General features: G+C 36.1%; 1 protein-coding gene across 1 annotated transcript in view; it reads right to left on the bottom strand.

Moving 5' to 3' along the window:
- The window catches only part of Faf1 (Fas associated factor 1), a 424,408-nt gene that overhangs the window by 43,109 nt on the left and 354,628 nt on the right, over positions 1-26,671 (bottom strand). Inside the window, exons 16-18 of the mRNA XM_004639141.1 lie at positions 21,402-21,482; positions 19,711-19,788; positions 3,231-3,446 (exon numbers count right to left, since the gene is read on the bottom strand). Coding sequence (XP_004639198.1) covers positions 3,231-3,446; positions 19,711-19,788; positions 21,402-21,482 — 375 coding nt within the window. The remainder of the gene's footprint in view (positions 1-3,230; positions 3,447-19,710; positions 19,789-21,401; positions 21,483-26,671) is intronic.

The raw sequence follows: 26,671 nt of genomic DNA, 5'->3' as shown, positions 1-26,671 counted from the left end.
TATGTTTAGTGCATGTCTGGCTGGTCCCAAGGCAGAACATCATAACGGAAGGGGAGCAGCACAGTTGCTTACTTCATGATATACAGGCAGATCACAGAAAAGAACGGGCCAGGGACCATAAATAGTCCCCAGTGTCAAGTTTCCATGACCTACCTAGGCAACCCAGATGTGGCCTTTATTAATCTCCTAGGCAGCTCCCAAGCTAACCAAGTTACCAATTGAGCTTAATTCACATTTCACCCCTTGTCAGCCCAAACACATTTCCTTAAACTATAGTTAATTTCCAAATAAAAACAATAGCAAGTTCTTAAGTCAACCTAACATAAAGTAACTAACATAAAGTCAACCTAACATAAAGCATAACCAAAAACAACAAGCTCCCTTTCCAAAGTACCAACTGTTGTTTTAGCAGTGCCTCAAAGTCCAAGACAAAGTCTCCTCTGAGCCTCATGGCAAACTCTTAGCTATGAACCCTTGTGAGATTTAAACATCTGCTTACTCAATCCCTAGATTCAATGGAACAGCATAAGCATTCTCATTCCAAAAAGGGAGGAACAGGGAGATAGATAGAAAAGAATTGGAACAAAGACAGACTGGAACCTATCAGGGCAAATAGTAAATTCTGTAACTTCAGGGTGATAAGGTGTGAGCTGCCAAGGCCTTTGTGGCTTCACCTCTATGGCCTTGTTGCTATAGCCCACATGGCTTTTTTAGGCTTGCTCTGCTTGTAACCTGTGGCTTTTTTTTGGGCAGATGTTCTACATTCTTGCCATCTGCAACCTTCTGGCATCTCTCTTTCATCTTTAGCTTCAATCTCACAGCTTTACACACTGCCTGGCCTCTGAGGCCTTCCTCCATCATCTGAGTGGAAGCTTCCATGACCCCACAACTATTGCATTCCATGTGCCTAAGCAACCAGCATTTTGTAGAAATGTCAAATTCTGCTGCCAGCTAAAGCAGCAGCCTGGCGCACCTGGACCATGGCTGTAACAGCCATTGAATACAGGACCTGTGTGGAGGACTACCTGGATGACTCTCCTTGAAAGAAGAGCAATCATCTCCATTTTGACTAAACCTGGCCCTATTTCTCTGAATTGGCTGTTTTGTATTTATCCCCTCAACTGCTTGAAGCAATACAAATGGGTCTAGCACGATGCTTACGTGTAGTCTTTGAAGCAAGGCCACAGGTCACTGTTGCTCCAGTTGTAACTCCCAAGTATGTGTGATAAGAGATAAGAGGCTGTGATATCTCAGGGCATAAAAAATTACACATCAAAGCTGAAGCATCACCTCCATAACATTAGACAGGCCTCAAAATGTGTTATACAGGTTACTCTTTGTGCATCTCTTTCTCTCTGCATACTGCAGATGTGATTTAGCTCAGTTCATGGTAAGGTTCACGTACTTCCCACCACTCTCACAGTCAGTCATCCTTGTGCTATTCCGTTCTTCACAGATTAATAAAACTTGGCCTGAGCTATGGGTTGAGGCCTTTGGGCTAGCCATTGTATTGGCTGGACCCCTCAGCTCCCCACAACTACAAATATGTTTTAGTCTCTTATTCTTACTGTGCATTGAAGTAGTAGATTGGAGTTAATTTATTAGAATTCCAGGAACTTTTCCATGGGATTATAAATGTGGATGGCTGAGTATGACAAGTGGATCCCAAGGAATCAATTCCCTAGGCAGTCCTTCTTGTGTACAGGATCCAGGGGCTCTCTTCTCAAAGAAAAAAGATTTATACTTTGCTCCTTTCATCCAGTGATGGGTAGGGTCTTTTGGATTCCCAAGCTGTCCTTAAGACATTTTTATTTTTATACTTAGCCTGTTCAAAGTAGATTTTTTTTTTTTTTAATGGCACTAATCCCTTCAGCAATCACACCTCCCAAGTTTATGTGTGTTTCTTTTTAGGCCAAAATTTGTTTTTCATATATTTTGGCTCTGCTTTTTACTCTCAATTCTTTTTTTTTTTTTTTTTGCGGAACTGGGAATGGAACTCAGGCCCTTGCACTTGCCCAGGAAGCGCTTATTCCACTGAGCCATCTCCCCAGTCCTCAATTCTTGATATATATATATCTGGTTAAAAGTAACCAGCAAGACATCATATTACAGATATACATGCATACTCATGTTTATAGTAGCATAATTCATAACAACTATATCTTAGATGTGGCCTATTTGTCCATCAACAGATGAATGGATAAAGAAAAAGGAATATTTACTCACCATGGAGCACTACTTTGCCATAAAGAAGGAGACTTAACTTATTTGTAGGAAAATGGATGCATCTTGAGTCCATAATGTTAAATGAAATAAATCAGGCACACAAGCTTAAAAAATATCACATTGTTTCTCTAAACAATGTACAACTTAGAGGAGGGGGTTTCTCTGCCCCACAGTCTCAGAAGTGTACTGTACAGCTGGCTGGCTCCACAGCAGAACATCACAACACAAGAGCATGGAGTAAAACCACTTACTTTGTGGCAGCTGGGAAGCACAGCAGGGAGAAAAGTACCAGAAAGAAGGGGCCAGGGGCTGGGGAGATAGCTCAGCGGCATAAGTGCCTACCTGGCAAGTATAGGGTCCTGAGTTCAATTCATGATGAATGCTACATGGCACCCCCACCACCAAAATAAAAGAGAGATGGGGGTCAGAGACCATATATACAGACCATAAGGTCAAGGACCTTGGCTCACACAGACCCCCTTAAGTGTGCTTTACTAATCTGATAGGTAGATCCACAGTTGTCAGTTAACTATCACATCTTGCTGAACAGACAGATACAACAGAGTACAGAGTTCCACTCCTGACTTCCTAGACTGGTATAACTATCAAATCACAAAATACTCTTTTTAGTATAACTCATTCTTAATGAATTAACTGGTAGCCTTGACCTAAATATTAGACTGATAAACACATGATTTTCAGGTACACTCTGGCACACAAAGTTAATATTTAGGGAAAGCTCATGATGAATGCTACATGGGTTAGGGGAAGAAACAGACAACAAAGAAGGAAGAAAAATCCAGTACCTAATCCTGGGAACAGGTCTGATAGCTAAGAAGTTATACTTTTTAAACTTGAGGTGAAAATGGTTATGCAGAACGAAAATGGACTTCTTAATGCCTTGTACTAGCTTATACCATTTGACTTTTCTTAGGTTACTTTTTCTAGCTTTATTTATTTTCTTCTGTATTGATACACTTCCTCAGATAGGGATGGAAACTTACATCTCTCCTAGGAAAGGTGCTCAGTAACTTGAACTCATCCCATGGAAATCCTTTGGAAGCTACAAAGTCAAAGACAATCTGGAGCTTATTGCTAGCCAGGAAACGCCGCTCCAGGAACTCGCCACTGGGTGTCCGGATCCGAAGTTTGCTCACAGGCTCAGCATTTTCATCCTTTGGCTCTGGAGGCAGGGCTTGCTCTAAGGAGAGTCGGATGGCCTAAGTGGAGCAAAAGCCAGCTGTTACAATATGAAACAGATGGAACTGTGAAAGTGGCAGAAATGGAGACTTGAAAAAAGATGCTGCTTTCTAGGAACACACTGCAGTCTTGTACTACTCAGTAAAAACCTTCATGCTTGAATTATAGAATCATGTATTTTCTCTTTTTAAAATATTAGCTCAATAGAATTTACAATGAATCCCACCTTGAGGATCCACATTATTAAATCAGTAAGTATAGTCAAAATAAACATTTTTAAACTGAAAGCTCAGATTCTTGAGATTGTGGAAACATGTATCAATTACCCAATTGCTTTCTTTCTAAGGTATGAATTCAGACTATTAGAAGCAGTCACAAAATATACACATATGTTTATATTTGAGAAAATATATTTACCAATTAGCAAACCTGATGAGTACAAAATATTGGCTAATTTGTTAAAGACAAAATGGATTGGAATAATTGATAATACACTTAAAATGGCAAATTTCTGTTATATACATTGCATTACAATAAAAGTTTCAAAAAACAGAATGGAGAAAAACTCAAATCAAGTTTACTGGAGTCAGGAGTTACAGCCATATTTCTAGTGTTCTCATTACTTTGCTGTTTGGATTTGGGCAACTCTCAGAATGATAGACTTCTGGACCAAGACATGAACCAGACATTTCATTTTATAGAGAAGAAAACAGACCCAAAAAGGTATGATGAATAGGAAAAAGCATATGGCTAGAGTTAAGTTTGAACATCTTAGGTTTTCCTAGTTCTCATCCAACAGATTACACTGCTTCAACCTCATGACATTCCCCTGAAAGAGGTTAGAAGGTCTCTGAGGTACTTGTTTATGTTGGAATTTATGGCAGAAATGTAGAAAAACATTTTTTAACCTGTAGCAATTTGAGAGGTTTCTCAGTAAGTAAGCATGGTACTAGCATTTTCTGCTTCAAGTTACACTGTGCTTCTGGCTACTTTAACATTTCTGTGTTCTCAATTTATCATTAGTAGAAAAAGAGACATGACCTCCAATCTACACTATTATAATCAAGTAATGTATTATGAGAGAAATTAGGATTTGAGTTCTTTAAACTTTAAGAGCAAATTTTCCAAGTTGATGTTGTTCTTCCAACTGGGGGGAAAAACATTTTTAAAAACTTTCTCTTAAGTATCTTTTGGACCAAAAAGGAAATATAAATCAAAACTGAAGAATATCTGGAAAAACAAATGTTCAAATATTTCATGTTAAGAATCTGTAGGATTCATCTGAAACAGTGCTGAGACAAAATTCACTGCTGTAAAGTTTTTATTAAAAGTGAAAGAACTCAGGAGGCTGAGATGTGAGAGAATTATTTGAGCCCAGGAGTCTAAGAGGAGACTACACAACACAGCATGATGCTATCACAAAAATAAAAAACATTAAAAGTGAATTAAAAGGGGCCAGGGAGATGGCTCAGTAGAATAAGCGCTTCCCTGGCAAGCGCAAGGGCCTGAGTTCAAACCCCAGTTCTGGAAAAAAACAAACAAACAAACAAAAAACAAAACAAAAAACAAAACAAAACACAAACAACAACAACAAAAACAAAAAGTGAATTAAGAATTAAACTGAAAAAGCAAGGAAAAATCTCCAATCAAACAATTATAAAAGCATAAAGGAATGAGTTAAAAAAAAAAGAAAATATACTGGCTAACCAGTATATAAATTGTATTTTTGTTTTTTTTTGAGAAAATCAATAATCATAGACAAATACAAAGGAATGAATAAAATGTGACTGTAAAGAAGGTAGGGAAACAGAAGATGTCACCATAAAAGTTTTCTGAATATGCTTTTTTGATTTTTGACTTATAAAAATGTAACACATTTAAAATAACAAATGGGAAAACTTTGCTAGCAAGAATATATAAAATTAATTTTTATATCACTCAGGATAATTTGGTGGTTCTAATACTTAAGTGTTTTTAAAAAACATTCAAAATTTCTACAGCATACAGACAAAGCTCATCTGCTATAATTCTTAGGTCATTTTTCTGCTGGAAGCACTGAACAATATCACTGACCTAAGAGGAGATTATAGGGATGGGAATTATAAAATCGAAATATAGGAAAGCTCTCAATCTAGTTTCTTACAAATTATATGGCTTTAGTAAAGCATTCCTTTTCTTATAATTAAGAGAAGTTGCACACAGACTATCAGATCTGGAAGGGTTTGTGCTACCCAAACAATCCTACACTCTCATTTGTTTGTATGGAGAACAGATACCCACAAATGGAGAGAATAAACATTGGAGAGTTCAAAGATCAGATAAATAGAAACTTAAGAGTCATTTTTGCCCTTTTTTTGGATACTGGGAATTGAACTTGGGATTTTACGCTTACCAGACATGTTTCTGCCTTTTTCTTGATTGATACTATCTATCTATGAATGGAAGTTTATCTAATGTTAATAATTCTAAGTCACAATAAATTTCAGCTGAGTATTTTTAAATACTAAACTATTTCAATAACATTGTACTATATTAATAACTGAACGAATGTGTGGATATGGAAATTAAATGCTACTTATTATACCAGGATAGTTTTTTTTATTTATTTATTTATTTATTTATTTATTTATTTATTTATTTATCCAGTATAGTTTTTAGACATTTTACAAAATTTGGATCAGTATTGCAGTAAGTCTTATCTTATTTTTTTGTTTAAAGGCATGCATTTAAAATTTTTAACATAGCTAATAAAAAGTGCTAAAATCTTAAGTGTGCAACATGATTAAAGTTTCAGAAAGTCAACATTATCTGTAAAACTAGCATCCTGGTTATATATCCTAGAAGCACATTCCTCTTCTGGAAGCTACCTCTCCTCAAAGCCTACTGCTACCATGACTTCTAACAGCAAAGTTTGAAAAAAGGTAATTAAGCTGCAATGTTATGGCTAAAAACACAGACTTTGAGGTAAAACATACATAGGTTCAAATATTGGCCTTTCAGTAAATGACAGTCCTCACTACTTTCAGTTTTCTCATAAAAAGAAGTAGGATCAAAAAGGGCCAGCCAAATAGCTCAATGGATTAATGCGCCTGTAAGCAGGTGCAGAGGCCAGGGGTTCAACCCCCGGGCCTGCTGTGCCATCCCCAGGGCACAGTGAGACGGTGATTGAGACTGCACGTGGTGGCACATGCCTGTAATCCCAGCACTTGGGAAGCTGTAAGTAGGAGAATCACTATGAGTCCGATCTAGCAATGAGACCCTGAACACCCAGTAGACCCTTCCCTAAATTACAAAAAAAAAAAAAAAAAAAAAAAAAAAAAAAAAAAAAAAAAAAAAAAAAAGAAAGAAAGAAAGAAAGAAAATAGAAATAGGATCAATAACATCTTCTTTACAAAATCTTACTATATAATACAGTAATATTTTTAAAACATTTAGAGAGTACTAACACATGGTGAGCTCTCAATTAATCAGTGCTTAGCCCTGATCTTCACTATATGCAACACAGTGAACAACAGAGAAGAGTGTTGGTGGCATATATCACCACTGCAGATGTTTCTCTACACCTACTTTAAATCAGAACTTGAAATTCAGTCTTTCCTTTTCTCCCCTCCTGCTCTTTTTAATTCACCTATCTACTTTTCTATTTTGACATTTCCCTGCACAGTATAACAACAGATGTTACATTATTACCTGAGCTCAACCAATTATACTACAGAAGAATAAACAACAGTAGCTCATTACTCAATTCATTGTGTAGCCATTATCTAATACTCAATGTACATAAGTCTCCAGGGTTTTTCTTCAGAATGAAAACAAACCTCAAATATCCCATACTAGTGGACCAATGTAGAAAACAATGAGGGTATTAGTTAAATCAGCAACCTTGGTATTTGAATACTCAACAGTTTTACTGGTAAAAAGAACAAAACTAAGCCAGCAGTTCAGTTTCAAATATATTGGCTAAAAGCAAAGGCCTCATGTAAACAAACACTGTCGTAAAATAATAACATAATGGACATCACCACGCACACAACAAGTTATAGTAAACATTACTGTTAAACATCAATTTGTCTTGTTCAACAAATACAATGCTTTACTTGCATTGTTTTAGGTTTGTGGTAAAATAAACAGCTGATTTTGGACTTTTCTGAATTAAAAAATCCGCATATGTAAAGCATTCTCATCTGAAGAATGAAAAATAGGGGCATTTTATGAAGTGAAATTAAGAAGTGAAAACAGATACCCATAAAAGACTATTTCTACACAATTTCATTTTTAAAACATAATAATTGACACATCAGTCTCTTACAGTAAGAATCAAAGACTAGAGTAATCTACTTATACACACACCCAAATTTACACACACTATCTTCATAGGCATAAGAAACTTGAGATTCAACCATTGTGTGAAATACATCAAGAGTTTGTTCCTTATTGGTGAGCAGTATTCCATTATATAGATACACTACAGTTTGATTATCTCTTGTCTATTTGAGAGATACCTTTCAGTTTTGTGTGGCTACAGATATCACCTGCTGAAAACATTTTTTGTATACATTTTTGTGAACATAAACTTTACTGTTAACTTTCACTGGTGTAAATATTTAGGAGTCTGTCTGTAGGATCATATGGTACATATGCATTTAACTTTGTTAGAAAGTATCAAACTATTTTCCAAAGTAGATTACTCTTCATTTTTGCAGTACTCAATATTATCCCTTTTTCTTTTAAAGGACATTCTAAAGAGTATTACTGTTCTAATTGGGATTTCCCTAATAACTAATAATGGTGAGATATATACTTTGACCCACTTGGATTCTTTCCTTATTATTAAGTTTTGAGAGATCTTTATGTCCTAATTTTATCTTTATCTATGACTTACCAACAGTGTATTTTTAAAATTCATTTTAATGAGGAAATGGGCATCTTGGTTGTTTCCAAGATTTGGCTATCACAAATTGTGCTGCTATAAACATAGGCACACATATATCACTATGATATGATGTTTTCAGATCCTCTGGGAAAATTCCCAGTAGAGGACTAGCTGGTTTAAATGGGATTTCCAGTCCAACTTTTCTAAGGAGTTTCCATACTGATTTCCATAATGGTTGCATCAGTCTACATTCCCACCAGCAGTGGAGAAGGGTTCCTTTTCCCCACAGCCTCTCCAACATTTGTTGTTGGGTGATTTCATTATGATAGCCATTCTTTCTGGGGTGAGATATCTCAATGTTGTTTTAATTTGCATTTCGCAGATGGCTAGTGATGTGGATCATTTTTTCATATATTTATTTGCTTCTTTAATTTCTTCCTCTGAGAAGCGTGTGTTCATCTCAGATGCCCATTTCTGAATTGGGTCTTTAAATTTTGGGGCCCTAGTGTTTTTTAGTTCTTTATAAATTCTAGAGAGCAGACCTTTGTCTGAGTACTTATTTGTCATGATTTTTTTCTAAATTTGTGGGTTGCCTTTTCACTTTGTTGGTAATTTCTTTTGAAGTAACGTCATGTAACTCAGTAGTGTCCCAAATTTTCTGATCAAGGAGATTATGGGGCCAAAGAAGAAAGTGACTGATGATGTAGAGTGTGCCTAAGGAGAGTCACATGGAGAGAAAACATTCTCTCAGGCTTTCACAGAGAGCTCACTGGCCAAGCAATGGCCGTGACTCATCCACATGGCTGACGCTGACAGATGTTCTACAATCGGAGGTACAGGATCTCAGGATAAATCCTGAGGGGATTTCATTGACCTTTTCAGACCCAAAAGCTACAACTCTTGTTGCATAGGTCCTGCTTTACCTTGGTCTTAACCATCCAGCAGAAAAGTATAAAAATGAAATATAAGAAGTAAAGCCATGCTGTTATGTTGAGCTGTAGGGGACTCAGGTCAACAATTTCTGACATTGCCAGTCAAGAGGAAGACCCAATACTATTATGGGCTACTGGACTCTTTTAGAATATTTTGCTGAGTTTACACACCTATAATATTCAAATAATGGAACTTAACAAAAAAAGGGTATACAGATGAATGTCCATTTTGTATCTGTGTATTCAAAGTGGTTAGGATAGATATATAGTTACATTCTCGTATTGTTCTAATGGTGTTTGTAAATAGGATATCATGTCCGCATCTTGTACAGCAATTAACCACTAGGAAGAATGTTTGCAGTGTATTAATTATTGAAACTGTCCTACCAATTTGATTTGAAACTGTCTCATTGCTATTTATCAATAAAATTATGAGAAAAAACTCGGAAAAAAAGATAAAATAGCAATGAAATAGTTTCAAAACAGGTTAGGACAGTTACAGTAATTAATACATTGCATGTTACTGTCTTTGTATTAGTTATTCAGAGGACAAGATGCAGACATGATATCTTATCTTAACAATATTAGTACAACCTTTCTTCTCAATGAACTAAGAAAAAGTAGCTGTATATCTATCCTAACTATCTTGTATATACATATTTATTTTTTCCCGCAACTAAGTGGTCCTTCATTTATGTTCTCCTTTTTTGTTTACTTTTGTCAGAGATGGGTATTCCATTGCCATTCATATATTGTACGTGCATGAATTCAGCAAAGAAATCCAATATAGTCCAGGAGTCTATAATAGTAGTGGGTTATCCGCAGAACTGGCAATGTCAGGAATTGTTGACTTGAGCCTCTTACAGCTCAGCATACTGATATAGCTTTACTTTTTAATACCTTGTGGTTAAACTTTTCTGCCTGATGGTTAAGACCAAGTTAAAGCAAGACCTATATAACTAAAAATCTAACTTTTGCTATCCGATAAGGTCAGTCAAATCCCCTCAGGATTTACTCTAGAACCATGTTCAGTATCTTGTGGATCTTTTGTCAGTGTCAGCAATCTGGATGAGTCATGGCCATTGCTTAACCTATTTGTTCTCCGTGAGAGCCTGAGTGAATTTTTTCTCTCTAAGTGACTCTCCTTATGCACACTATACATCATCATCAATCACTTTCTTCTGTGGCCCCATAATCTCCTTGATCAGAAAATTTAGGACACCACTTAGTTACAGGATGTCAAAGTTCTCTTATGTCCTGAGTCTTCACTGACCTTGAAGGACTAGGCCAAAATATTGGCTATCTTTTTTGCCCATCTATCTGTCTAATTTTTGGACTGCAATCCTTAGTTTTTAACAGTGTATTTTAACCAGAAGTTCATAATTCTTTTTTATTTTTCCAATAGTGGGATCAAATGCAGGATCCTGTCTGTGCTAAGTAAGTGCTCTACCACTAACCTCATCCTCAGCACCTAGGATTAGTGAGGATGGGGGAGGGGGTTACTGGGAATTGAAATCAGGATTTTGTACTTGGCTATATCCCTGGCCTGCTCCTAGAGTTCTTTATTTTGACAAAGTCTCAGAGTTTTGTTACATTATGGGTTGTATCTTTGTTGTCAGAGTAAAAAAAAATCTGTACTTTACAAAAGGCTATGAGAGGTTTTCCCTATATTTTCTATTAGATTTTAAACAATTACAGATTTTACATTGAGACCTCCGACCCATTTTGAGTTAATTTTTGCTTGAGATGCAAGGCATGAAGTGAAGGGTTTAAACTTTTTTTTTTTCATATAAACATCCATTTGTTGTGGTATCATGTGTTGAAAACACCATCCTTTTTGTATTGAACTGCTTTTGCACCTCTGTTAAAGATCCAATGACCCACATGTGTGTACCTAATCTTTTCTTTATTCTGTGCCATCACTATCAGTCCATTAGTTTGCCAATACCACACTGTCTTGATTATATTAGGTCTTGAACTCCAGTAATGTTGAGTCCTCCATCTTTTTTCTTTGCCAAAATTGTCTTGTTCTAGTGCTACTGCTTTTTTTGTATAAATCTGTGAATCAGTTTGTCAATTTCTACAGAAAGCTCTAGAGGGATTTGATTGGGTCACTGTAAGATTTTAGCTATTATTTTGAGATATAAAGCACAGCTAGTTTTTTGTTTTTGCTTTTTAAAAAATGTATTTGGTTGTTGCAGAGTCTCACTATACAGCTCAGATTCATGGTGATCTTCCTGCTTTTAGCCTCCCCAGTGTTGGGATTACATCCAGTGTGTGTGCCACTACACCCAGACTCTGGCCAGCTCAGCCCACCCTGAGGGTGGGGCTGGCGTGGCACGTGGTGCCTGGGATTGAACAATGGTCCCTGTGCTTGCCTAAGCTTCCCTAAGCAGGCGATTTAGTCTGCTGAGCTACATCGCTGGCCCAAGCATGGCCTTAAGGGTGGGTTTGGTGTGACTTGTGGAGCTGGGGGTTGAACTGTGGTCCCGTGTGCCTGACTGAGTTTGCCCAAAAACAACTGAGCTAAACCACAAGCCCCCAGCATGGCCAGTTTTTGAAGTGACATGATATGACATTTTTTTTTAAAAGGAATCATTAAAAGAAAAGGCAAAAAAGAAAGCATGAAATAATTTTAAGAGGCTACTAAGGTAATAATCCAAGTAACAGAGGTAGGTTAGATGAGGGTGCATAGTGGAATTACATAATTGAGAAATATTTGAGTTTACATATATTTTGAAAGTATGCAGCCAACAGGATTTGCTTATAAAATATGGGTGTGAAGGGAGGACTTCAGGATGACTCCAAGGCTTTTGGCTTAAGCCATTGAAAAGATTTTCTACTTAGTGAGGATTGAAAACTACAGAAAGAGCAGATTTGGACGGAATAGGTTAAGATCAGTTGTTCAGTTTTTTTTTTTTTTTTTTTTTTTGCAGAACCAGGGATTGAACTCAGGTCCTTGCGCTTGCCAAGGAAGTGCTTATTCTACTAAGCTATCTCCCTGGCTCCTCAGTTGTTCAGTTTCAGACATACTAATTTTGTAATGTGTATTACACATCTAAGTAGACATGATTAAATAGCAATAGGATATTCAAGTCTGGGGTTCAGATAAAAGGAGATATAAACTTGGGAGTCAAGTATCATATAAATGATACTCAAACTATTGGATGAGATCACTAAAGAAGTAGAATGGGTTTCCTATAGTAGTAATTAGTTCAATCCTATTCTATAACCAGTGTTCCTGACAAATACAGGATGGATGGCTTACTACTAGATGAAGTAAATAAAGAAAATGATCATATGTCCCAAGCCAAGATTCAGTAGGATGACGTGGGTTGCTTCTCAATATGAAGAATAGTACATAGGTTGTGATTTGGATACCATGAAACTAGATTTTCTGGTCTATTCTGACTTGTGACAATAGCAAAATACTTCAAACTGAAACTATTCATGAAGTTGTGGAAATATAGTCTCTATTAATATATTGGCACCTACCTTTTTACTTACTGTAGGCACCTAATAAGATAACTGATGTTTGTGAAAGGGTCACCACCCATTTAAGCAAATATTAATTGCTCAACAGACAGTGATACTGACAATAATGACATATACTTATCAGTACAGGTTATTTTAGTGGCATTTTTTAAAAAATGTACTAGTTATTTAATTAGATTCTTAGTAAGAAATTCAGAATACCAATTGTGAGAGTAAATTCCATTTGTCAGAACAAAAATGGATCCCATGTAGCCCGAGAGTTGAGGAACAGCTTTTTATTTTATTTTTTTAATGTATCTTTTTCTTTTCTTTTTTTCCCCCATAATTTTCTTGAGAAACAAATAGCAATGAGACAGTTTCAAATCAAATTGGTAGGACAGTTTCAATAATTAACACATTGCATACTCTTTTCCTCGTGGTTATTTGCTGTACAAGAGGCAGACACGATATCCTATTTACAAACACTATTAGAACAAATCCCTCTATTCATTAAGAGAATGTAACTATATATCCTAACCATTTTGAATACACAGATACAAAATGGACATTCATCTGTATCCCCTTTTTTGTTTAGTTCCATCATTTGAATATTATAGGTGTGTAAACTCAGCAAAATATTCTGAAAGAGTCCAGTAGTCCATAATAGTATTGGGGAACAGCTTTGATATTTAGTAAAATCTATGAGTCCACTGCTTTTTGATCAACCTTGCACTGCTCTGAAATCTGGCATTTTTCTTTCTCAGTGTTGAAGATATCACCATTCTTGGTGTCTGGGCTTCTGCAGCTTCTTTTTGAAGTAAGCATCAGTGAGGTGTCTGGGGATTTTCACATTGCTCTATAAATTTTTGTGGAGGTAGCAATGACAAACTTCTGGTGTGTTCTATACAGAGGAACATGATTAAGATAAAGAAGTGCAATCATGAGTATCAAGCCACTGGCCAGTGTTTTAGGAAAACCACTCTCTTGCCTCTGTGGCAACCAGTGAGAATGATCAAGATGGTCCTGAGAATGATGCTAGCTCCCAGTGTCATCACGTACGAACTGAAGTTGTTTTTTTTTTGGTTTTGTTTTGTTTTAGTTTATGCCACAGCTCAACAGCTTCTGGGAGCACACCTTCAGCAGGGTAATATCTAGGTATTTGGTGAGGCTTAATCACCTGGGTACCATTATTCTTATCACCAACTGGTTTTGTGACAATAGCAAGAACTTTCTTCTCATCCTTGGATTTAGCAACTTAGTACTTCTTGTACAAAGCTTTTCTGGAATGTACAGCAAATTGGCAGTATCTACCAATTTCTCTAATCAGGACAGGGTGGTGGTTGTAGTGGGGCTGCCTCTTCCTTGACTTTTTAGCCTTCACATTACCCTTTTTAATCATGCTAGTGGTACCAGCCTTTGAGTTTCTTTAGTATCTGGCTTCTCAGCTTTTCTGCCTGCCATCTTGCAAAACAGGAAAGAGAACTAAGCTCCTGGCTTCCATTCTATAAGCAATCTTGGTGGCATTATCTTTATGTGGCAAACACAACATGCAAAAGATAACAGGACAAGTTAGAAATAACAGCTTTTCTTTAATAACTTATCCATAGTCCAACTTTTATTCTTTTAGTGTAGGGCAGTGAATAGAATGGATACCAGATAAGAACTCTGCTTCTAATTTTACCAGGAAAATGTTAGGTAAGAATTTTAAAATAGGTTTTTAAATTTTGCTACAATCTTACTTCCTTCATCTTTAAAGTAGGTATCATTTAAAAATGGTATGTCTATTACCAGTTCTGTAGAGTAGTCAAGCTCAAACCAGAAAACTGAAAGAAAAGAGCAAAAACTTCTAATACAACATTCTTCTATTCCTTTACTTCATGGTCTTCAATATTACTGTGGTCGACTGATAAATGGTGATCAACTTGTTACATCCTGTTGAACTGAACCAGTGTGGGGCTGGGTGTGGGAGGTCCACCTGAAAATTGCTGCTGGCAGGATAAGAGGCAGAACTGAAGAGGCAGAAGTTTAGAATGACTACAGTTTACTTTGGGGAAGCTCTGGTCCTTATTTTAAGCATCATTGTTCCAGAGAGAAATATGGTACACTGCTCAGTCTCCTGGAAAAGCTTTGTTGCACTGGCTTTCCTGATAGGAGCTCAGCTGTACTCATCATCAGAGGAGCTTGAGACCTCACTGTCAGTGAGGATGGCTGTGGTATCTTTTGGGATAGCTCTTGTTTTTATTGTTTTATTTTGAGTGTTGCTTCCTGGCTCTAGTGCAGATCCCTCAGCCTGCTAGCACAGATCCTGTGTCTTGCTGGCATAGGCTTTCTAGCTTCCACTACTGACCTTTGGACTTTCCCAGAAGGTTCATGAAACAGGCCCGCATGAGGTATTGTCACGGGCTCAAGGCTTCCAGTTAAACTCATGGGGGGAGTCATTGTTATGAGCTAGGTTTTCAGCTGGACTCATGAAGGACACTACTGAGGGATCCAGGCCCTCAGCTGGATTCTTTGATCTTTAGTGTGTGGACAGATTTCCTGTACTCTTTTTGTATATGACTCTTTGAGTGACTATCATAAAATAATCTTACAATTAAGTGTCCTGTATTGTATTGTTTCCCCTTGCAAAACCCCAAACTACAACACTTACTGTTTTCTACTTGAGTAGGAATCAAAGCTTACAAAGAAACACTTGGTTTTTTCTGCCTAAGAAAACCATTAGCAAGAAGAAATAATTTTGTATCCATTCTCTCCCCTGCCACAGTTCTCACAAATTTGGCCTTTTTAGTCACATTCTAATGACAGAATGTTCTGAATTTTTTCAAGTACTGTTTCTTGAACAATTTGGCCCGCTATCCAATTACTATTAATCCAATCAATTTATCTGTTCCTGTGTAGTTAACCATCAAACTCTGTTGTCTTTCCAGTCAGAAATCATCTTCTAAATATTTTTGGCACACTATCTTAATGTCTTTCAAAACAAATTGAAGTATTTTTTTCTACAGTTATTTTGTATCTGTCCACCTCTTGCATCAGTGAGTTCCCCCTGAAGGCTGGACTATGTCTGAAAAAATATAATAGTATAAGTTATGTAATTAGTCAGAGCAACTGATTTAATAATTAGCAGATTGAATAAGTGTTAATAAATATTTGCTGAATACTGACTGAATTAAAGTCCTGAGAATTAAAGCCTTAGCTAAAACTTTCTCTACTCATCAAAAACTCAGTGGCAAAAACAATATTCAGGCCTTTCTTTGAGGATATATAGTACAGTTCACTAGTTACTATAATTTCATCCCTTAAACTAGACTATTAGAAAAATACATTGTTTGGGCCTTTGCAGTGTTGATTTCACTATGTTAGGCCTTGGATTTCTGACGTTCAATTACATTTAAAAAGTTGGAGTAAGCTGTTACATAAGACTTGCTATTGTAGCTATACTTGGTAACAGTAGTCACCATATTGCAGCGCTTCCCCTTAAAGAACCATAAAAAACACTGCTCTAAGGTCTCAATGTTAGAAATATCTGACACCTTCTGAGAGATGGATCTTCATCTGATGTTATATGAAGTACAATTTCTAAACTATATGTTCCTTTGTTTTGGCTCAAGATAAGTGTAGAGCAAATTCTGTGGCTCACATTGAACAAATATACAGAAACCTATCTATCACACTCCTGTGGTATCTGTGGGATCATGTTGTCAACATCTTAATTATACCTTCCAGGATATCTTCCTTTATTTGACCTTTGCATTCATTTCTATATTTATTCTTTCTGTTTTAGTCCATTTGAACTGTATGTGTTTATATATGTGACTTGAAGTTGATTTTGAAAAGAACATATAAATGAGTAAAATAGGGTGATTTTTGTTGTCATTTCTTTGCTTTTCCTTAAGAATTTGATAACCTTTCTTCTTATCATGGCCAATCCTCTTATACATTTTACTGATTTCACTTCAGGAAGTACCATACAGCAAAATGAGGTCAACTGTTAAAGAATTTCTCTGACTAAGGTAGATAATTCAATACTTTCTCTTTCTCTAAAGAACCTTAGAATACTGAAATAATAAAACCATTCTTATTTCTTGGTATAATTATATGCATTAAGATTTTTAGTTAAAAGTTAGGCAGTGTTACTGTGCAAAGTCAGATGGTCTGGCCTCTGGTTCAGATTATGTGTTGAACCAGTTTGGTGGTTGTAGGGAAACCATATCTTTCTGGATCTCAATTTCTTACAGGTTGTGGAATACCAGTGATTCCTTGATATAGTGGCTTGTGGTATCAAATGTGTTGAAATATGCTAACTAGTATCATTATGGGGAAAAAAATAGGGTCAAATAAATTTGAGTAAGATTGGATTAAATTAAAATAGTTTTTAATGACAGGGATCCTGTGACTCCCAGGTAAAGGAGAGAGTGAGTATATAGTATTACCTAAATTTGGATCTTATGGGAGTATGTAAATGTACAAACACAAGTAATGAGTAGATGTAATATCAGACCTGTCTTCCCTTCCCCCATGTCTTATCATATCACACATTAAGAGCTGGAGCATGTGAGAGCTGGAATAGGTTGCATATACCTTTCCTGAACTGCTTGGGCCAGGAAATGTTTCAGATTTTTGATTTAATTTTAGAATATTTGCATATACACAGTGAGGTATCTTGAAAACGGGACCTAAGTCTAGACATAAAATTCATTTATGTTTCATATACATTGCTAAATACATAGTTTAGTTTGAAGGTTAATTTTACACAATAGTTTTATTAGTGTGTCTATAGTTTGAATGTGACCCATCATAAAGTCAGCTGTGAAAATTTCTTCTTGTGGCACTCAAAAAGTTCTAGCATTTGTAGCATTTTGGATTTTCAGATTAGGGATGATCAAGCTGTACAGAGCTATAGTACAAGATATTCATAGGGTCTTCTTTAAGACGACAGGTTTTATTTATATTTGGAAAATAACACAAAAGTTTTAGTTCAGGATAAATTAGGTGAACCATCAGAAGAAAGTACATATACTACCTAACTCTTAATCCAGAACATACATTTGCGTATCTTAACATGCTAACAAGCCACTATAGTTGAAGGTATTATTTTAAGAGAGAATGAGCATGTGTAAACATGAAGTGAGCATGAAGGAAGAAGAATCCCAAGTTTTTATACTCTAGTTCTTGAATTATAGCTTAGATATTGCCTAAGAGAACTGATTAATCTCCCCCTTATCTGAAACTCTATATTTATGACTTCTATAGACACACACAATCATGTGTGGCCTTGGACTGGAGTAGAGTATAAAGAAGAGCGTGACTTGGTAGTCACAAAGCTCTATGTGAAAATCTCAGCTGTTCCATTTCCATGCGTATAACTCAATAAGCTTCAGTTTCTCACTTACAAAGAAATCACTAAAATGTAGCTTGTGCTAATGGCTAAAGAATAAGCATATGCAAAGCAGCTAGCAGAGGTCTCAATACACAGAAGACACTCACAAACATTTTCTACCTTTAGAGGGTAGAGATAAGGCATAGCATCATGTACATGTTACAGGCACCAAATAAGTGCCTGAATATGGATAAACCGAAACAGTGAAATATCACACATCTTTCACGACCTGAGTCAAAGATTTTTTTTTTCATATAGTGTCTAAATATGACCTGTAAAAAGATTTTTCCTATGCTGCTGAAGTCCTTAAGTATTTTGTTTTTACTTATCCTATAACATTTAGAACATTTTTCCTTTATTATAACGTTAAACACATGTATCTTTGAAGATCTATTCTATTTGTTTTTTTATGTACAGAGTCTCACTATGCAGCTCAGATTTATAGTGATCCTCCTATTTTCAGCCTCCTAGTGCTGGGATTACAGGCGTGCACCACCATGCCCGGTTTTGGTGGCCAGTTCTCTGCACCCATGGGTGAGGCTGGTGTGGCACATGGTGGTGGGGATGAAACCCCAGTCCTCGTGCTGGCCTCAGCAGGTGCTTAGTCCACTCAGCTATCTAGCTAGTCCTGTAATCTATTTTTGTAAGCAGAAAACATTATTTGTTTTTCCCCTTGAAGTGGGGAAAAAACACAGTTCTGGTCAAAAACCAGTAAAAAAGGTGAAGAAGTGAATAAATGAAAGAAGTGCTATCCTCTGGGTACAAATGATGACTAATGGATTTCTTTTTGGCCTGATCCAGGGTTCTCCAGTTTTCTTAATCCCTTGTTATATGTCTTCTTCTTCTTTTTTTTGGCAGAAGCGGGAATTGAACTCAGGCCCTTGCGCTTCCTAGGGAAGTGCTTATTCTACTGAACCATCTCCCTGACCCCTTCTTCTAATAGGTGAATTTCACCATTCATTCTATGTCTAGAAAAATGTCCTACAAGTCCTATTCTGTGAAGATATCCTAGCAAGTCGTTTAACAGTCTTTTTTGTCATTGCCCTTAGATGTACATTGATAACAACTTTTACATATAGTACTATAATTCTATTTTTATAAGATTATGAAATTCTAGAAGAAAAGACACATCTGTATCACTACTCCCTCACAGATTGCTCATATCTAAAAACACAGTAAGGATTAAAAAAACATAAATTGGGTGAATGTTAAGTTCTCTATATGGATATAGATATAATTTCAGGACAAAAATATCAGCCAAACATATGTAGGGGCCTAATGCAAGATGTTACAGAAGCAACTCAGGATATTTTCTGGTGGGTAAAGTCTAGGGAATTGATAAAAAAAAAAAATTAATATTCTTGAGATGAGATATTATCTATGCAAGATGGAAATTATCTTTTTGGTAACACAAGGGGAATGGAACTAAATATAATAGAAGATGATGAATTTAGTGTATGGTTAAGTTTTCTAAGAGTTAAGAATTAAGTCCTTCAAAAGAAAATCTTTCATATTAACATGAATTTGGGAAAAGTAGGAAGAAGTTGCAAGAAATGTTAAAAGCCACAGTATCAACTATAGCAGAAATAAGCTTTTAAATAACTTTGCTTCAAATTATGCCCTACCTCACGTTCTTCTTCTTGTTCTTTGCGAATCTGCTCCAAACGAAACTGTTCTGCCATCTCTCTCTCATGAGCTTCCCTCTGTTGACAAAAGAGAGCAAGCATTTATAAATATGTTGGCCTCAAAAAAAGAGGAAAAAGGAGGCAGTTATATTCAAAGGGTTCACTCAACATAATTCAGAAGTATACCATGATAAAGGCAATAGGAATGGAAAATGAAACCAATAATGACACTTTACTGATAGCACCATCTAGGACATTTCTTTCATCGTCCTTTCTGGATTTTTCTTTTTTTCACTTTGTTGGTACAGGTCTCACTAGGCAGTTTAGACTCCTGTCTCAGCCTCCCCAGCACTGGAATTACAGGCATGGGCCACCATGCCTGGTTCCAGGGCTGGATGGCACATGGTACCGGGGACTGAACTTGGGACCTTGTGCTTGCCAGGCAGGTGCTTATGCCACTGAGCTATCTCTCCAGCCCTGCCTTTTTTTACTATTGCTCATGTCCCCAATGTCAAGACCTATGTTAACAATCTCTATCCATCCCCCATGCTTTGGGGATACAAGCTTATATTACTTTCTTTCTCCCTGTCCAGCTCAACAAAACATCAAACATGTCTATGAAACATTCCATAATACTCTCATTTCCTGGTTCTACAAAAATGTTGGAAAAAATTTATTACTGAAACTCTTGCTCACTAAACTCTCACAGAAATTGGGGCTTCCCTTATCATGCTGAGGGTCTTGATTTTATGTTATAGGTGCTTGTGTTTGCTATTTTATCTACTCTACCATATTATCTATCTTCCTTTGAGGACAGAAACTATGGCTTACTTATTTTCTGCTCCTTCTTCAATGTTCAATATAATAGGTACTTAAGAAACATTAAATGATAAGTGGTTCTTAACATTCACTGCATATAAGAATCACCTAAACAAGGGACTGGGAAGATGGTTCAGTAGAATAAGTGCTTCCCTGGCAAGCGCAAGGGCCTGAGTTCAATCCCCAGTTCCAGGAAAAAAAAAAAAAAAAAAAAAAAAAAAAAAATCACCTAAACAGGGTTTGTGGGTTAGCTCAGTTGGTTAAAGCACCTTCTTGGGCAAACTCAGGTCCAGGGGACAGTGGTTCAATACTCACCTCCCCAACTGCACAAGACCTGCCCTTAAGGTGGCCTGAGCTAGCCAAAAAACAAACAAACAAACAAGCAACCACCTAAACAGCTTTTAAAACCTGCTGGGTTCTATCATACAGTAATCAAAACAGAAGTAATAAGACAGACAGTAAATCAGGCTCATTTTTGTTACTCATTTTTCTTTTCTTTTCTTTTTTGTTACCAGGAATCGAACTCCAGACCTTGTGCTTGCCAGGCACATCCCTCATGATTCTTTTCTTTCTTTTTCTTTTTTTTTTGTGGGACAAGGATTGAACTCAGGACCCTGTACTTGCCAGGCAGGCTCTTATTCTACTGAGCCATGTCCCTAGACCCCATCCCTTATGATTCTAACAAACTCTGTGAAAATGAGTCATGCCTTATTCACCATGGACAAATTTTTTCTGTTTATACTGAATCCAGCTTTCTCAATCACAACTCAGGTAGTGTGAGGAACCAAAGTGACAAAACAGCTGGTATTCAGATAGTTAAAGACTATTTAGGATTGAGTTCTGTGCTCCAGAAGTACCTTCAACAAACTTACCTTTGCTCTGTCAGCCTCAAGTGAAAGGCGATAGGCTTCATCTTGCTCTCTCTTCACATTTTCTCTGGCTTCACGTTCATCCTTAAAAAAAAAAAAAGTCAACTGAGCTTTCATATTTTTATAAAGAAAAAAAAAGTGGTAATTCTCATTTTGCTCCTGTATGAGTTTATTACAATTAAATAAAGTATATAGGATATAAATAATTAACAAACAATAAGATGTACAACATGGTACATAGTGAAAATAAGAATGAATGAATTCTAGTTCCACTACTTACAAATGAGGTGGCTTCATGTAAGCTACTGAATCTTTCTAGGTAACAGTTTCTTTAATTGTAAGATAGAAATAATATATTTGATTTATAAGGTAATTGCAATTAATACCATAATATATACCCTGTTCAAATATCACACTTTTTTTCCTTTTCTTTTGATTTTTTTCAAAGATTATTTTAGAGACTGTCAGCACTGGGACTAAGGTCTGGGGGCAAGAGTGAAAGAAGTTGAGAGCAAAATACCCTCTATAGCACCCTACTAGAGCATAGCTCCATACCACTCCACTCAAACTTTGGTTATCAAATAAGTGTTTTTCCATTACATTTATACTCATGAAGTATGGTAGCAGAAGTTACCTATGCTGAAAAGTTTTTATATTGTCAATAGCTTTTAAAATAAGTCTACTATGTACCTATATTTAAATCATACTTTTGTATGACATTAGAAGTTACTTCACTAATAGAAGTTTTCAGGGCTGGGGAGATAGCTCAGGAGAATAAGCACTTGCCTGGCAAGTATAAGAGCCTGAGTTCAATCCCCGGTTCCACCAAAAAAAAAAAAAAAAAAGAAGTTTTCATTTATAAAGTTCAGAAGTGTAGCCACATTAGAGTGGTCACTGGTGTTAAAGTTGAACTAGATCAAGTGGCCAATATTTGAAAATTTTTGAACCTAAAACTGAAATTTTCAAAATTAATCACATTACATCTCACTTTGTCTCCTCAATTCATTATATACTTACTCAAGACTGAGTATATGCTCAGTATTCTCTAGTGCTCTTTCAGAGAATGAAAGACTGGCCCTTCCCCTAATAAGTGAACTAATTCTAAAAGCCCTGGTATGAATAATAGCAATGCACTGATCCTAAATGTTTCAAAAAAAATTACAAAGAATTAGATATTGCTGACTTGAAGTTAACTGCTGTACTATTCATGATGAGAAAGTATACTAGGGACCTAATACTTGTGAACAAAATATCAGGAACCATGTTTAACCTAACATCAAGAAGTCATTCAGCCTGCAAGTAGTTGGGATAATTCACATGACAATTAACAGTATACATGAATAAAAATGTTTTAAAATTTATTTGAGACATCTTTTAGCAGTTTGGATGCAATTAAGTTACTTTAGAGACAGGTTCTCATCATGTAGTTAGATTGGCCCTGAACTCACTAGGGAGCCCAAGCCAGCCTTTAACTCATGGTGATCCTTCTGCCTCAGCCTCCTGAGGCCTGAGATCACAGGCATTTGTCAGTTAGTAGACATTTTAGACACAGGATCATTTTCCTTTAAGAGTATCTTCACTAATTCCAATTGGCTTTTACTTTGATCTATTTACTCAGATTCTACTACAACTAACTTGATAAAACTAACTTCATAAAGCATATTTGGTATGTTTCTGTTTATATTTAATTTGTCTAATTCACTATTCTGTATACTCCTTCCTCTACCCAAGCACATATTTATATACAGAATGGCCATTTAAGAGACCATTTGGCCATAACTAACCTATATTTGGTATATAATTTCTTTAACAGAGAAGAGGTAATGGGAAGGATGAGCACACTGTTCATATTCTAGCTCTGCCAGTAGCAAGGCATATATTCCTGGGTAAACAATTTTTCTCTCTTATGTCTGTATGGACAAACATATCTTTACAAATTGATCTATCTCTGGAATTTAATCAGCAATAAAAGGTAGTCTTACCTTTCTGTATTCAGAAAGGGGAGATACTTAAAATGTTTAAAAATTTAACTTGATCTTACTTTCCTGACTGCATCCCTTTTACAAGAGTTTAGGCTTTCTCAGAGAGAGCATTTATCACAACTGCAGTTAATTATTGTATATTTATTTAATGTGATATTCCCCCATGTCGTTAGAAGCTCCACAGAGAACTCATCTGTTTTATATATCTTTGCATTCAACACAGTATTAGCTCTTAAAAATTTTTTCATTAATTTTAATGAGAAAGAAATGAGACAGTTTCAGAACAAACAGGACAGTTATAATAATTAATATATTGCATACTGTTCTTTGTAGTAGTTATTCAGAGTATAAGATGCAGACATGATATCTTGTCTAAACAATATTAGTACAAATCTCATTGAACTAAGAGAAAGTAGCTGTATATCTATCCTATTTTGCATAAACATTTACATATAATTTTTCACTACAAAATGGTCCTTCATTTATATCCCCTTTTTGTTTTGTTTTGTCTCAGAGATGGGAGTTCCATTGCTATTAGAGAAGCTGTATTTGGAGAAGTCTTTAAAGAACCTTTTCATATGTGATGCCAGTTCAAATATTGTAGGTACTTCAATTCAGCAAAATAACCCAATATAGTACAACAGTCCATAACAATAGTGGATTATGGGGCCGGGGAGATGGCTCAGTGGAATAAGCGCTTCCCTGGCAAGTGCAAGGACCTGAGTTCAATCCCTGGTTCCACCAAAAAAAAAAAAAAAAAAAAAAAAAAAACAAAAGACAATAGTGGATTATGAGCAGAACTGGCAATTGTCAGAAGTTGTTGACTTGAGCCTTTTACAGCTCAGCATATTAATATGGCATTACTTTTTATACCCTGTGGTTATACTTTTCTGCCTGATGATTAAGACCAAATTAAAGCAAGACCCATACAACTAAAAATCTAACTTTTGTATCTGGCAAGGTCAGTCAAATCCCCTCAAGATTTACCCTGGAACCATGTATACCACCTTGTAGATCTTTTGTTAGTGTCAGGCATCTGGATGAGTCATGGCCATTGCTTGACCAATTTGTTCTCTGTGAGAGCCTGAGAGAATTTTTTCTCTCTAGGTGACTCTCCTTACGCACACCATACATTGTTGATCACTTTCCTCCGTGGCTCTATAATCTCCTTGAGCAGAAAATTTGAGACACCACTAGGGCCAAAATATAGACTATCCTTGTAGCCCCTCTGTTTCTCTAATTTTTGATCTGCAAATTTCAGCTGTTAACCATTGAAAAGAGAATCTTAATGATATTACCCTGTAAGAGAGGCAGTTGAGCTTAACATCACTATCTGTCTGAATATCAAGCACTTTAGACATAACTTAGAACTGGTATTTTCCAACAACCATGGATATTCTAAACTGTCAATCCCTATAGAATGTGAAAAAAAAACCCTATTACACATTTTTACACAGAAATTTAGAAATCGAACTATATATAACATTGTCACAGGACAATCCTGTGACTTTTTCTTATCTCTTCTTTTATTACCTTTTTAAAAAAAACCAAACATTTACTTTAAAGATAGTACAGCAATAATTGATATGACGTTAGAAGCAGTACTCATCTAGAAGACCAAAATAATAGGTATCTCAAGCATGGCTTTAATGTTACACATTGCTATCCTCAGTGTAGTTGCTTAGTTCACAGATATCAGCATATAGAGTCCGGGTGAGAATTCTACCCATTAACTGCTATTTTCAAAAACCTGATGGAGATTATTAGGACCATTACCTTAGCTGTCTTTTTATATAAATGTATGGTTTTGCCCCTGCCATATTTCCTAACTTTTCTCCTTTCTCTCTTTGTTGTTTAATCCTTAAGTTTTCACGTTCCATTTAACTGTGCTATACCTTTCAATTTTTATTTCTTGAGTTCTTACACTAGGGAGACAATATGATATTTACACATGTGGGCCTTGTTTATTTCACTTATGAGTGTATCTTCAAGTTGCATCCGCTTATATATGAAGGTTTGAGTTTATTTTTCTTTATAGCTGAGTAATACTCCATTGTATAAAAATACCACATCTTTTTCATCCATTCCTCAGGTGATGGGCATTTTGGTTGTTTCCAAGATTTGGCTATTACAAATTGTGCTGCTATAAACATAGGCGCACATATATCACTACGATATGATGTTTTCAGTTCTTTTGGGAAAATTCCCAGAAGGGGGATGGCTGGATTGAATGTCCTAGTTTTTTGAGGAGTCTCCATACTGATTTCCATAATAGTTGCACCAGTCTACATTCCCACCAGTAGTGGAGAAGGGTTCCTTTTTCCCCTTGCAGGCTCTCCAACATTTGCTGTTGATTTCTTTATGACAGCCAATCTTTTGGGGGTGAGATGGTATCTTAGTGTTGTTTTAATGTGCATTTCATGAATGGTTAGTGATGTGGAGCATTTTTCATGTAATTATTAGTTTCTTGTATTTCTTCCTCTGAGAAGTGTGTGTTCATCTCAGATGCCCATTTCTGGATTGGGTCTTTATATTTTGGGGCCCTAATGTTGCTTAGTTCTTTATAAATTCTAGATAGAAGACCTTTGTCTGAGTGCTTATTAGTTAAGATTTTTCCCAATTTGTGGGTCGTCTTTTTACTCTGTTGGTACTTTCTTTTGATGTACAAAAACTTCCCAATAAGAGGAAGTCCCAGTTGTTAATTCTTTCAAGTATTTAACACAGTATTAGCTTTTGAGGTGTTTAAAAGCATATGCTGAATCAATCTGTCTATCTGTATCTATCTATCTATCCATCTTTCTTTGTGCTGAAAATTGAACACAAAAATGTGTTCTACTGATGAACTACATTATATCCTTAGCCCTAAGCATATGCTCTATAAATGCACTATTTTTCTAGGATAAAATACTTATTGTTTGCAATAAAATTACAGGAGAAAAAGATACAGCTCATCCATAAATTAGCCATATCTGAGTCAATGGAAGCGACTAGCTTATAGGGATTACTTGTTTTGACACTATGTATACAACTACAAAGGGACAAGTTAGAACAGCTGCAAGTCATTTAAGTACAAATAGTTTATAATATAAGCTTTCTAACTAAACAGCTTGGTTTTGAAACACTGTTGTAGATATGAAAGGTTATTCAATACAGGACCTCTCCCTCAGAATGTGGCATCTGTCGTGAGAAGACTTTCTGAATCAAATAACTTCCTGCCTGCCTGGACTTCTTTTCTCCTGTCTTTTCCCTTTCCTCTCACAAATATTCATTAAGCATCAACTATATATTATG

This window comes from Octodon degus, unplaced genomic scaffold, assembly GCF_000260255.1.
Source record: "Octodon degus isolate 3935 unplaced genomic scaffold, OctDeg1.0 scaffold00107, whole genome shotgun sequence".
NCBI classification, from domain to species: Eukaryota; Metazoa; Chordata; class Mammalia; order Rodentia; family Octodontidae; genus Octodon; species Octodon degus.
This window is presented reverse-complemented; position numbering and strand designations above follow the sequence as displayed.